Source organism: Pseudophryne corroboree, chromosome 8, assembly GCF_028390025.1.
Source record: "Pseudophryne corroboree isolate aPseCor3 chromosome 8, aPseCor3.hap2, whole genome shotgun sequence".
In the NCBI taxonomy this organism is placed as follows: domain Eukaryota; kingdom Metazoa; phylum Chordata; class Amphibia; order Anura; family Myobatrachidae; genus Pseudophryne; species Pseudophryne corroboree.
The window spans coordinates 110816263-110831403 of record NC_086451.1 but is presented as its reverse complement, the minus strand read 5'-3'; the positions used below and the strand labels follow the sequence as shown (position 1 = coordinate 110831403).

The window sequence follows — 15141 nt, the reverse complement described above, 5'->3', positions numbered from 1 at the left end:
GTGACTGAGTCACTGTGTATCGTTTTTTTTCAGGCAGAGAACGGATTATATTAAATAAAACTGCACTGGTGGTCACTGGTCAGTGGTCAGTCACTAGTAAACTCTGCACTCTCTAGTACTCCTAAGCTCCAGTAAATCAAGTGTCTCTGTCTCAATCTCACTCTCTCTCTTCTAATCTAAATGGAGAGGACGCCAGCCACGTCCTCTCCCTATCAATCTCAATGCACGTGTGAAAATGGCGGCGACGCGCGGCTCCTTATATAGAATCCGAGTCTCGCGATAGAATCCGAGCCTCGCGAGAATCCGACAGCGTCATGATGACGTTCGGGCGCGCTCGGGTTAACCGAGCAAGGCGGGAAGATCCGAGTCGCTCGGACCCGTGTAAAAAAACATGAAGTTCGGGCGGGTTCGGATTCCGAGGAACCGAACCCGCTCATCTCTAGAAATGACCCCCCATGTGCAGTACAGAGGAGGTGGGGGGCAGATATAACATGTGCAGAGAGAGTTAGATTTGGGTGGGGTGTATTCTAAATGAAATCTCAATTGCAGTGTAAAAATATAGCAGCCAGTATTTACCCTGCACAGAAACAATATAACCCATCCAAATCTAACTCTCTCTGCAAATGTTATATCTGCCTCCCCTGCAGTGCACATGGTTTTGCCCAATTGCTAACAAACTTGCTGCTGCGATCAACTCAGAATTACCCCCTATGTTCCACCAGTTTTTCTTACCCTTGTTAAATGGAGCCCAATGAGTATTTTTTAATTCCATGTAGTAGATGTAAACACAAAGAAACGTATTTAATCATATGCAGGTTTATTTTTAATATAATGCTTAAACATCAAATATTTGGTACATTTATTTTTTGGGAGTATAAATAGGATATGGGAGAAGATCCATAATAAACTGCATACATCTTAAATACTTTAATGCAACAGGGTTCTTCTATGTAGATACAAATCTTTCAAAATATGAAGTGTTCAATCATTTTGACAAATTATAGATTTTTTCTTTCATAGCCCTTGTTTTCCCACTTGGTTAGAGCTGCTCTGACTGAGTCTCTGCTTCTCCCCCATATGTGGAAGTCGCGGTCAGGTCTGAGGACCTCAGGCAACGGTCTATTGTTGGTAGAGAGTAAAATCCCGGAATTTAGACCATTAACCTCTCCCAGCACCTTAATTAGCTGTAATAAATCTTTTGCAGAAGTATGCAGGTCTGTGACAGCTGCCTCAATATCTTTGGTCACTGCTTAGAGGTTACAACCACAATGGTGACCAGCAGTCTCACTGCACAGAGAGGAAAATGCTTTGGCCGATAGAGAGGTACTGTTGAAAAACCTCTCCACGTCTTGCTTCATTGTTACAAAGTCCATTGCTCCATCTGTAAATCAAAACACTGTTACACGCATCTGGTGGAATAGTCTGCATTTACACTACACGTTTTAACCAGTAGGCACAGATTTACACAGCGGCCAAAAGTAAACAAAACTTAAATACTTTAGTTTTTTTCCCCCTCTATAGAATTGGCCAAGCTGAAATTTTGGATCCATAAGTCACTAGTATTAGAAAAGAAAATATATGAGTAATGTTTTGAGCAGTGAAAGACTGGAGAAGTGGGCCAGTGGAGAAGTTGCCCACATCAATCAGCTTTGAGGAAGCATTTATCAAGAATATTCTATAAAATGATAGATAGATAGATAGATAGATAGATAGATAGATAGATAGATAGATAGATAGATAGATAGATAGATAGATAGATGTTGATTGGTTGCTATGGGAAACTTCTCTGCTGGTCCACTTCTCCACTCTTTTCACTGCTTCATCCAACAACTGCAACATTCTTGATCTGGTACCAGTGTAGTTACAAACATAAAACAATAGTCCACTTCCTTCACTGCTCATTGTTAATATGTTCTCTTCAGTTATGTTTGCAAAAAGTATATTTAAGTTATACATTCAATAAAAAGGGTCAGTAGGTAATTGGGAAAATAAGAACTAGTATGTTAATGGTTAGCAACTTTGGAATATAATGGGGCAGATAGGGGGCTAAGGAGGACCAATGGTTCCAGTCTCACCAGCCCTCAGGGCCCACTACTGCCTATATCAGAGGTCCTTAAACACAGTCCTTAAGGTACCCCAACAGTCCAGGTTTTAGGTATATCTATCGCTCAGCAGAGATGGTTAAGTTAAACTGACTGAGGTTCTAATTAAGTCCCCTGTGGCCAAGCATTTATAAACTTAAAATCTGGACCATTGGGTGCCTTAAGGACTGCATTTGAGAACCTCTGTCCTATATAGTTTAATTTATTTATATAGTTATTTTGGTCTCTGGTAGCCCAGGACTGAAGCACTGTGGGCAGGGCTGCTGAGGGGGAAGGGTCTTTGGGGAGTGGGTAATCTTTATCTGGGCCTGTTGGAGGGGCCTGTGATGTTAGTGTATTAGAATACTTAATATTTGTAGACACTCCCTTACTAATCTGTGTAAGCCTGAATCTTCAGTGATGGTCCCTGGGACCAGGGTCGGATCTAGACTTTTCTTTTAGGGGGGGCGGTTTACGGTTTAATCTTGACCCCTCCCCTCTCCAGTCCCGACTCCTCCCCTCTCTCGTCTTGACTCCACCCCTCTCATCTTGACCCCTCCCATCTTGACTCCTCCCCTCTCCCGTCCAAATTCATCCATCACACAAATAGGTATAATTGCAGGTAAAGGATTTGTTAGTGGATGTTAGGTATAATAATCACTTCTACAACACATCAAAGCAAAGTTGCCCAATATGACATCTATCCAAATCCCTCCTTATGTTCATCATAATGTATGACACGTCATGTACAATTGTGATACCTACAGTATAAAAAGTTATAATCCCCTAATATTGGGGTATAGCAAAAGAAAATTAAATATAAACAAAATGTCTGGAGTAATTATTTGCAGCTATTTCTCATCTTAATATGAGGTACTGATATAGAGACAGTCAATCATCAAGGTTTATATGTCAACGTCGTTATGAAATACAGTATTATCATAAACCTTGATGATTGACTGAATCTATATAAGCGCATTATATTAAAATGAGAAACAGTAACAATGTGATAATACCTATAATTCCTTTCTTTGGGATACTAGCAACTTTTATGGATACAAATGGTAACAACTGGCATTTTATGTGTTACTGAACCAGGAAGGGAAGACACATTATAATACCCTGTTATATTATTATAATAAGGGGAACTGCTGAATAGTACCAAGGGGATTTTAGGCACAGAGTCTTGGGGGGTTAGACCAATTATTTGATAATCCCACACAGTACTCAACACTTGCCAACCCTAATAGATGAATTCCACATTTGTAATTGTCCAATAATGGAGTTTGAGACTAACCAGGATTAAGTGAGAGTACGTAATACTCGCAGGAGTTCACCTGTAGATTAAAATCCCTTTTGCATCTATGTGCCACATAGGTTTGGGAAATCCCCCCACCACCCTTTTTTTTCCAGAAAAATGTTGCAAGTATACCATAGTTATCTGATTGATACAATTAATTTAAGGAATTATAGGTATTATCACATTGTTGTATAGAATTTAGCCAGTGCTACTGCATATGTAGGTTGTTCATAAATATACCACTTCAGATACAGCAGATGTCATACTTCTTATTAGGCTCATTCAGCTATCTCCAATGAAAGGGATAAGCAAATATAGTGAAGTACTGTTTAATAATTGTAAATTTCAGCCAAACCTGAGCCTGCACCAGTGGGAGAACCCAGGACTTGCACTGTTTCAAGTGCATTCTGAACTGCTTAAATAACAGTTCATGTCTAGCTGGAATTGTCAAAATTTGGCCACTTGGAAATACATGTGATCTGTGTGGAGTTTATATGTTTTCGTTTTTCTCATATTAAATCTTACAATTATTAAACAGTGTTTCACTATAATTGCTTATCTCTTACATTTTGGGTATATCTGAATGAGCCTAATAAGAAGTATACTGTGAGATATGACATCTGCTGTATCTGAAGTGGTATATTTATGAATGACCTACATACTGTATGCAGTAGCGCTGGATAACTTCTATTCAACCTTTTTTGGCACATATTTGGTGAAGATGTGAGGATACCTTTAAGTAAAATATTGAGCTCACCGAGCTGCTTTTTTTCTGCTTGTGCGCACTGCTAGGATTGTCTATTTTATATATCTATTATCAGATTGTTAATGTTTCTCGTGTTAATATGAGGTGCTGATATAGAATAAGTCAATCATAATTAATCCAGACATTCTGCTTTAATTTAATATTTTTTTGTTATACCCCAATATTAGGGAATTACAACTTTGTATACTGTAGGTATCACAACTGTACAGGACGTGTCATAAATTATGATGAACATATGGATGGCATAATAGAGGGCCATCAAAATACGGCATTTGTGGCAACAGTAGTGACAAGACATTGGGCATAATTCAAACTTGATCGTAGCCGTGCAGCTACGATCAGTTACTCAGACATGCGGGGGGGGGGGGGGGGGGACCCAGCACAAGGCTAGTCCGCCCCGCATGTCTGACTCCCCACCGTACAAGTTCAAAACCATCGCACAGCGGCAATGCTTTTGTACTTGATGAGTAGCTCCCTACCAGCGCAGCTCCTGCGCACAGGCAGGGAGCTACTAGTCACTGACCGGGTCACAGCGGCTGCGTGTGACGTCACGCAGCAGCCTGCCCCCCGCACGGTCCGGGCACACCTGCGTTGCCTGGACCGCACCCCTAAAAAGGCAGCAAAACGCCACCGGCCCGCACCCTCCTGCCCAGCGTCCGCCTCTGCCTGGCAGGGCTGAGATGGCCGTCGGCTGTCTGGCATGCACCAGCGTATATGTGCAGTTCAAACCTGAACGGCTGCTGTGAGAAAATGCACAGCAGTGATCAGGTGTGAATTAGGCCCCTTGTCTGTAATGACATCAGTTATAAGAGAGTGAGGCTCCCGAGGACGCACCATATCAAGCAATTGAAATATTTCTAGGGATTTGGATAGATGTTATATTGGGGGACTTTGATTTGATGTGTTGTAGAAGTGATTATTATACCAAACACCCACTAACAAATCCTTTACCTGCTTATCTTGCAATATATCCCTACCAGCTATTAGGGTGCCATTTATAATCAAGGGATCTCTCCCACTGATATATAAACTGATGCACATTATAGGACCAATGCTATACAGGAACTTGAAGACGTTAAACTTAATACTCATTTGTGAGGCTATAGTGAGGGCACCTTGTAGGGGAATTACACGGTGAGGACAATTCCGAGTTGATACCTTGTAGAAGGAGTATGGTGTTATGAGAAAGTAACCAAATAGAGGACAGATTAGCATACACCATATTTCTTGTATAGCATTTTTATACACATTTTCTGTACTTTTACACGCATCTCTCTATTATTTTAGTATTTCACTGACAGGACATGATATGTAATGTTTAATATTATGAAATACAAGGAATATTTTAAAACCTATAAGTGCATCTACTACAGACATCCTCTGTTCTACTGTATCGCACATATGTGAGACTCAACCTGTAATACCCTGCCTAGGGAATATGGCAAGAAGATCTCTTACTGGCTGGTTCCTCTGCAACAGGCTGGTAAGATGGTCCCTTTTCCACAGGCTGGTCAATGGCACAGATTGGCAGGAAAGTCCCTCTGGCTGGTCTCTGGGTGCAGGAATGCAGCATGCTCTCAGTGTGGAAAAAAGTAAACACACTATAGTATACTGTTTGTATTAGCCCACTAGCCTGTCTTATAAGTGAAGCCACGCCCCCAACACACAGCCACACTTCCTGGATCTGTTATCAGCAAGGAGACGCTGGGGAGATGAAAGCAGTCTCAATCAACAAACTATGTTGATTGATTAACTGCCGTGCAGGCCAAAAGGGTGAGTGAGGAGGAAGGGGCACCCGCTGTGAGCTGCTGCGACTCACACCACTGACTATAGCTGACTGACTATAGCTGACGGCCAGCTGAGATAGGAAGGGGTTAAGGAGCAGGACTTCACAGACAGATTGTCTGTAGGCAGAAGTGTGCTAGGGGGGGCGATCGCCCCCACCGCCCCCCTCTGTATCCGTGCCTGCCTGGGACCAGGGGGATGCTGGGAAGTGGGTGGTCCAGTGTACAGTGTGCCTGGAGTTGGTAAGGGAATAAACAGCACAGCAGTGAACTCACATGTCTCTGTGTCCTGATGACTGGATTTACAAACGTATGAACAAAATAGGGCCCGTGTGCACCCCACACATCCCCTACCTGCAATGGCACTTCAGGAAGGGATATGTAGGCTGCTTTTCCTGCAGCAACCTCTCTCCCCAGCCAGCACATGGATCTGCCCCTCTCTCCCCAACCAGCTCTGAGCATGCACAGTATATTTTTGGTCTGCTAGTAAGGAGGGGGCCTGGCTACACCTCCCTGAGTTGGCCACACCCTATCTGAGTACCAGCACCCTGTACAAGTACTGGACTAATGCTTCAATCCAAGACAGTGCAATTACTCAGAGGGAACATAAACTCCAGGATTAGGAGTTTATGGATAGTAAAGGTGTTCCTAGAGAATAACCTCCTACCCATCCTAGCGGGCTCCCTATGTGGTGAGTCTGACACTGCACTGATAGAGATCGATTAATTTAGCTAGAAGACTCGATTAAGAGGAGAGCACCGACTTCTCCAACTAACATATTTTATTCTACTGAATAAAACTTCTTACATTCATATAAACTCCTTTGATATACAATGTGAATACCCACCACTTTAACATGATCACACACTTTCATACATACATCCATAATCCTACCCATTTCCCATCATTTACCTACTTTAGTGCCGCGCTGAATCAATCCTCATGTACCTTTAACATGAAGGCTGGATACCTTCTTATTTAACAGCGCCTTTTACAGATCCCTGGAGCCTTCCCAGTCCCAGCAGTGAGTGCAGTGATACAACGGCAGTGCTATCAGCAGCCCTGACTGTGGGAAGAAGGACTGTTTGGGCATGGGCCTTCATTCAGCTCTAATCCTGCTGAGGTGTTCTGTGGGGAAGTAATTCAGCACTGCACACTGTACATCACTGAGTAGCTGATATATACTGGGCACATAGTATTTTCCCACATAGACCATACTGATAGGAGCTGCTGCTACAATACTGGAGCTTCCTTCTGCCAGATGCCATAGCGGGAATCCATGAGGGAGCGTGGGGCATAATGTGTGATGATGGAAAATCCTTCATGGACTCTGAGAAAGGATTGTGCCAACCCAAGAGACATTTCAAGCTACAAGTGAACAGCTTCACACATTATGGATTCCATGTCAATTACTAGAACATTTGTAAAGCTTTACAGAACCTGTAAATGGAGCTTGGCTTTTTATATCCTGCTCCATTCGTACTTTTGCCATTAGGTAAGTTCAGTGGCAAACGTAGGATTTATAGAGGGGGGTTTTCCAAATGCAATCCACAATCTCCCACTCTGTGGAACATTGGAGTAAGGCGGTTATTCAGAGATGAACGCAGATCACTGCATATGCAGCCAGATCTGTGTTCATCTCTGAACATGCTGGGGGCCGCCCAGTACAGGGCAAGGCAGCCCTCCAATGTGTCCGCAATTAGATTGCAGAGGCATCAGATTTAAGGTTGACCCCTGGGGCGCTGTCAGCAGACATTTTTTTGTAGCGGCTGCGTGTGATGCCACGCAGCTTCCCCGAAAACCGTCCCGGCCCACCCTCGTTTTCCCAGCACCGCCACCGCAAGGCCCCGCATCTGTCATTCATATTGCAGCTGCATCTGTCACACACAACGGCCAGTGCACACGCGCAGACCACCTGGATGCGGCCGCTGCGAGCGACCATATGGCTGCGTCCAGGTCTAAATCAGACCATAAGTACGGGAGTCTGGGGGAGCAGCAGAAGATCCTAACAACCCTGGAGATCATTGTAAACATTAGTCTTTTTATAAACTGTCTACTGTATGAAATACAGTATTAATATTTAACACTATAGATGGTCTATAGCAGGCTTTTTCAACCAGTGTGCCGTAGCACACTAGTGTGCCGCGACCAGTTGCAAGGTGTGCCGCGGAGCCAGAGCAGCTTCCTGCATCTACAGGAGTTAACTATTGGCCCGGGCTCTTCTTAGAGGATTAGTCATGCTCCGGCCGTGACCTATGCCTTCAAGACGCGGTGATATCATAGGTCACGGCCACCACATCTCACCACCCAGCCAGCTCACCTGCCTGCATACACATCTTCCAGTTTCTGCCTGCATACACAGCTTTCCTTGCCCACCCACATCCACACCTGCCCGACTTCCCGCTGCTCAGTATTCGCAGCACTCCACTATGCACAACCCCCACCACTGAGGGACAGGAAGGAGGACAGCTGACCGGTAGGGGCTAATATTTGTTATTTTCGTTTTCCTGTGGGGAACAGTAGGATTTATGTGGGGAGAATAAGGATTTATGGGGGGAACAATGTGAATAATTCATGTGGGGAGCAATAGGATTTATGTGGGGAGCAATGTCATTGATTTATGTGGGGAGCAATAGGATTTATGTATTGAGCAACATGATTTATGTGGGGAACAATGTGATTGTTTTTTTCTGTGTAGGCCAATGTATGTGTGGATTTTTTTTTACTGTGAGGGCTAATGTGTGTTGTTTTTTTTCTGTGGGGAACTTATGGTGTGCCTTGGCAATTTTAAAATATTGTTCGGTGTGCCGCGAGTAAAAAAAGTTGAAAATCACTGGTCTATAGGTTGTATCACACATTTAAATATAAATAAGTGGTTAGGAAAAAGGTTAAACCATAATAAATACACAAACATAATAGAACCAGTACTGCACTTTCTAAGCACACTCTGTCTCCTACCTCATGGTAAGGCTACTATCTCTTCTTTCTGGTAGTGCACTGGGCATGTGCAGCAGGTCTGCTCTGTACCGTAAACTGCATGATGTGGCGGCAGCTCTATTACTACTGTCCTAATTTGAGCCACTTGCCAAGAGGAGGGGGGTTTATGAGCAACAAGAAGCCTCCCCCTCCCCCCCCCTCCCCTTGTCCTCCTCTGCGTTTGCCTATGATAGTTACATAAGATCAACTTTCCAAGATATTCCTGCAAGACCGCAGCCCAAACCACATTCTTATTTGGCAATTACAGCATACCTGTCATATATTGTATACTTTTAGCTGTGATGTCCTTCCATGCCAAAACAATGCTGCTGAGGTGGCAGGCGAACCTTTTGTATAACTCATGGAGCGAGAGATCCTGGGAGTAGTTTGGGTTTTGGTTCTTACTGGATTGGAATTGCATCTGAAATGGATTGTATAAACCAAGTGGAAGCGAATGTTAATTAGGACTTTATCTCTACAATGTGTAGCACAATATACCTGGGTTTCCAAGCCTAACGTCACAAGGTAAAGGTCAACACTGATTCATATATATATATATATATATATATATATACACACACACACCCATACATATACACACACACACACATATATATAACACACACACATATATATATATATATATATATACACGCATATATATAAGTTTTAATGTATTCAAGTTATGGATGGTTAGAATTAGAAAAAAAGTGTAATCATTAGTGCCCTCTGATCTGTCCAATACATGTTATCCTTGAACCTTAGCTGGCAGGAAGTTCATCTAGAGGTGCTGCTTCAGGTACCTCCAAGTGCCCCTATCTCATAATATTTTATATATATATAGATATAGCAGACATAGGAACTGCGGCACTCATGATGATTTTGAAAGAAGATGCTGTTTTACTGAATCATATCCAATATACAGATGCCCAGCATGGCCAACGTTTCGGTGCAACACGCACCGTTTTCAAGGCAGGCATAAACATAAAACAAATAGACAAACAGGACAAACAGAGAATGCTCACCTAAATAGGGAGAAGCCATCACACCGCGGGAGAGCCGGGACCGGCTTGCGCTTCCGTCAGCCGCAGCCGCGAGTACGTCACATCCGGTGACGTCAGCCGACATCCGCTTTGGTTACCCCGGCTGCATGTCCCATTGCCCTGGCGACGCGTCCAGTTGCCGGGCCGCCGGCGCGATGCCGCTGACTAATCTTCCCGGCCCTCCTAGCGGTGAGCTGTAAGACAGCCAATGTCAGTTAACAATGAGCATGATTCGCATAATCAAAACTGGTAATGTTGTGCTAAGATATAAATACATTACGCTCATTATACCGTCACTGATCCACAACAAGTGGCTTTCAAGAAAAATATGACTGGAGCTAGAACAGTGGCCAGAAACTACAGGCACATATGAAGCAAATCAAAGCACATATTAAACGACATTAGTATCTAGCAATATGAAAGAAAAGCACCCAAATAACCCCTAATAGAGAGTGCAGACATGTTACACTGAGGCAAAATACACGAAGAGAACATTAGACCGAAACTGTATAGCTAATCATTGTCCTCCAAATACATTCCAATTGAGTCATTCATTTATCCCATGAGGGGATACCGTATTGAGGACATGGGTCCACCTGCTCTCGCACCTCAACAATTTACCGTCCCGGTCCCCACCTCTTAATGATGGTGGGACATGATGAATGAGAATATGTTTTAATTGAGCCAGGGTGTGGCCCGCTGATAGAAAGTGGCGCGCCACCGGTTGGTCTGCCACCTTAGTCTTCAAAGCTTTGTTAATCGATGAGCGGTGTAGAGCCATGCGCTCACGGACAGTCCGTGTGGTTTTGCCCACATAATACAAATTGCATGGGCAAATGATTATGTAGACAATGGGGTAAATTTACTAAGGTGGGAGATTTTTAGAACTGGTGATGTTGCCCATGGCAACCAATCAGATTCTACTTACCATTTATCTAGCTGCTTCTAGCAGATAATAGATATAATCTGATTGGTTGCTATGGGCAACATCACCAGTTCTAAAAATCTCCCACCTTAGTAAATTTACCCCAATGTGTGTCGATAAACATGATAGTGCAAATTTGATCTTGAAACTGCGTTCTGTGTGTGGATGATTAAACGAACTGCCCGTGATCATGTGGGTACAAGTGGTACATCTGGGACACTTGTAACAACCCGCTGGTCTGGTCATAAAATGTGGTTCCACTTGTGACTGACTAAAGCCTGTAATGTCTGTATGGACCACCATGTCACGTATATTCCTACCCCTAGTAAAGCAGGCCATGGGTCTTTTCCTTCTGACACATTGCAGTTCTTTATCTGTCGCTACAATAGGCCATAGGGCCCTGCTTGCTCTTTGGACGACTTGACTGGAGGTGGTGAACGCCATTTTCCATGGTATAACGTCATTATAAGTACGTTCTTTCGGAAGTAGTAGCTGATTCCGGTCCATAGATAATACCTCCTGTTTTTGTTGTTTCAGAAGGTTCAAACTGTATCCTCTCACTACAAACCTGTCAATCGTGGCATCAATCCCAATTCCATCACTGCTGCAAGAGGGATTGACGGAAAAGACTCCTAACACACTCTTCATTACTCAGAAAACTTCAATAGTTGTATACAAGCCAATCCCGTGACATCTAGGGCGCAGTAATTTTTATTTTTAATCACGATTTCTTTCTTATTCACATCATTCTACTTTTCCTTTTAAAATTTGCTGGTTTCTTATTGAATATTATAATAAAAGTTATATTTTAATATGTGCACCACTATAGGGCATTTCGAACCTTTTCTCTCTTTTTCCTTTGCTTCATATGTGCCTGTAGTTTCTGGCCACTGTTCTAGCTCCAGTGATATTTTTCTTGACAGCCACTTGTTGTGGATCAGTGACGGTATAATGAGCGTAATGTATTTATATCTTAGCACAACATTACCAGTTTTGATTATGCGACTCATGCTCATTGTTAACTGACATTGGCTGTCTTACAGCTCACCGCTAGGAGGGCCGGGAAGATTAGTCAGCGGCATTGCGACAGCGGCTCGGCAACTGGACGCGTCACCAGGGCAACGGGACGCGCTGCCGGGGTAACCAAAGAGGATGCCGGCTGACGTCACTGGATGTGACGTACTCGCGGCTGCGGCTGACGGAAGCGCATGCCGGTCCCGGCTCTCCCGCGGTGTGATGGCTTCTCCCTATTTAGGTGAGCGTTCTCTGTTTGTCCTGTTTGTCTATTTGTTTTATGTTTATGCCTGCCTTGAAAACTTTGCGTGTTGCACCGAAACGTTGGCCATGCTGGGCATCTGTATATTGGATATGATTCAGTAAAACAGCATCTTCTTTCAAAATCATCATGAGTGCCGCAGTTCCTATGTCTGCTGCTACTACTACTTTACTGAGGGCACCGTAAAGTATCATCTACAGCATTGAGTGACGGTTCATTCCAGCCAATATATACATATATATATATATATATATATATATATAGAGGAAAAGGTGCAAACAGCGCTAACCACTCAAAATCAGATTCCCAGCTACCAAATTAATGCTTCTCAATAGAATAAACTTCTCAATAAATTATACCAAAATGCATAAAATGTGTATAAAGCAAGTGTAAAATAGTGAACAATCAATAGAGGATAGATAATAGAAAAACACCCCCAATCAAACAGGTGTCGCGACCAGATTTCAAAATAGTCCAATTCACAAGGAGACCAATTTAAAATGTTCTAGTGGTAAATCAGTCGCGCCTTCAGTGTTAAAAACAAGTGATTCAATCACGATATCCTCAGACAACATTCAAATGTGCGTACCGGACGTAAGGGGATCAAGCATCTTATACGAAGTGTCTTTAAACGCTGGATCACTCGTATTCCTTCTCCTCTTAGACTCGTCCCGGCATAGGTGTAGAGTTTATATGTGGATGTGTAAAAAATATATATACACACAGGTTTCAGTAACTTTGCTCTTAAAAGTGATTGGGTGCTGATATGTGCAATATTTGCAATAAAGTGACTAAGTGCAGTATAAAGTGCTAAAGTGCTAGGTTATAGAAGCATTACATAGGCTCATGCGTTTGTGCTGACCCACTATAGGTAATGTGCTTATTTACCACTTTCTGGGGGTGCAACACCAGTTTTTAGTGAGCAAGATTTAAAAAGTTTGGAAAACAGCACTCACATTGATACTGCACTCCGTTAGGTACTGCCCTTGTTCAATCAGCAGTAATGGGATGCCTTAAAAATCAAAACAGAGCTCCCATATGGGAAAGAGAGAATCTCTGATAGTGTAGTATTATTTGAAAATAAGTTTTTTAATAAAAAAAATACATAAATGACAAGAAAAACAAATAGATGGACTCGTACAATTTTTACAAAAACATGATGCTTATCTGTTGTTTCTCATACAGAGAGCGGGGAGCCGGTAAGTGTCCGGTGGGTGTCCAACGCGTTTCGTCCCTTTGTGCAGTTGTGGGACTTCCTCAGGGGTCAATAGTAGCTTACCCTGCACTTGCACACCTTATAAACCAATGTATGGATCATGTGTCCATCACGGAGGGGGATTCGTGGACGTTCGTGGCGCGGAAGCGCCATTCCGCGCATGCGCGAGGTTTCCGTGATCACGCGAGAGGGCGGCTGTGGTACACTGAACTACACAGCCGGGTACATGACTGCGCATGCGCGTCTTCCGTTCTCGATCGCGCAGACAGCAGCCCATGTCACACATAGGAATTAAGTTTCATGTGTAGGTTGATACAGTAAGTAAGGTGCTTTTGAGTGCAAGGGAGGCCACTCTTAGGGATAACGTATCCAGAGTGACACAGTGTGGAATATTGATAAACGTTGCTCATAATTTTTCTTATGGCTGCACTATTATATTATCTGTGCTTCATCAATTGAGTATAATATAGCATATAGAATTAAAAAATACATAGAATTAAAAATTACATAGAATAAAAAAATACAGAATAATATATATATATATATATATATATACAGGAATATGGACTATATAATGTATCCAATACATATAAAGTGCACACGTATATAAAAAAAATGCATATAAATAAAGTGCAATGTATACATATGTAAAAGGAATGGAGAATTAATATAAGCACCAAAATTGTTGTTACACTTTTTTAACGCTTTTTTCTATATATATATATATATATATATATATATATATATATATATAAAAGGGGTGTGCTTTCTTGCTCCAATATTCAGTCCACATATGGCAGCTACATAATGTGGTATCAGAACATAGAGCCCACCAGAGAACAGGGAAGGACACAATGAATATATCTTGCACACACACAATATAGATATACAATATAAAACTATATATATATACGTGTGAGATAAGAGAAAAATAAGAAAAATAAGATTAAGAAGAAGAAGACGGAGTGAGTTCATAGTGTTCGATTAATGTCCCAAGTGTTTGGATCCAGAACATTTCTCTTTGCGCTAGTTTCTTATCTCTGTCTCCGCCCCTGGGTCCTAGTACCACATGCTCGATGGCCTTAAAGGTCATTTGATCCGGGTTCGAGTTGTGGACTTTGTTAAAATGTTTCGGAACTGAATGGTTATCCATCTTATTTTGATTGCTCTCACATGTTCTTGTATCCTGAAGCGGAGAGGTCTCTTTGTCTTGCATATATATTTTAATCCGCAAGTACATTCTAAGCAGTATACAACGTAATTTGTTGAACAGTTGATTAAGTCTTTGATAGTGAATGTTTCAGACAGATTCGAGGTGGTGAATTTCTTTCCATCCTTGTGCGCAAACTTACAAATGCAGCAGTGACTGCATTTATAAAATCCTTTTGATTTGATCCAAGAGTCAGTGGGTTCCGAAGGTACAGGTCTTAATAAACTAGGTGCTAAAAGGTCTTTCAAATTCTTGGCTTTCCTGTAGATGGTTCAAGGTCGTTCCGGTAAGATGGGGTTCAGAATTCTGTCCATCTTAAGAATGTGCCAATGTTTCTTTAGGGCTCCCTCTATTCTTTTCTCTCCGTCATTAAAGGTGGTAATGAAATTTAATTGGTGATCCTCTTCTTCTCTGACTCTGTATCTCAGGAAATCTTCTCTTTTCGTGTGGTTCGTTTTCTCTCTTGCCGTGTCAATTATTCTTTGAGGGTAACCTCTTTCTTTGAACCTGTCGGAGTAAGTATCCAGTTGTATTTGGAAATCCTCATCTTTTGTACAATTCCTC

The 15141-nt window shown here is 42.4% G+C and overlaps 1 protein-coding gene across 4 annotated transcripts in view; it reads right to left on the bottom strand.

Moving 5' to 3' along the window:
- Nucleotides 1-800: 800 nt before the first annotated feature.
- Nucleotides 801-15141, bottom strand: part of LOC134948694 (kinesin-like protein KIF14) — a 76731-nt gene continuing 62390 nt past the window's right edge. For 3 of the 4 annotated variants that reach the window (XM_063936862.1, XM_063936861.1, XM_063936860.1), the window contains 2 exons: nt 9181-9328; nt 801-1381 (listed from right to left, as the gene is read on the bottom strand). In XM_063936862.1, coding sequence (XP_063792932.1) covers nt 1251-1381; nt 9181-9328 — 279 coding nt within the window. In that variant the 3' untranslated portion in view covers nt 801-1250. Of the gene's footprint in view, nt 1382-5605; nt 5724-9180; nt 9329-15141 lie in introns of all 4 variants that reach the window. The other variant, XR_010183003.1, reaches the window with a different exon arrangement.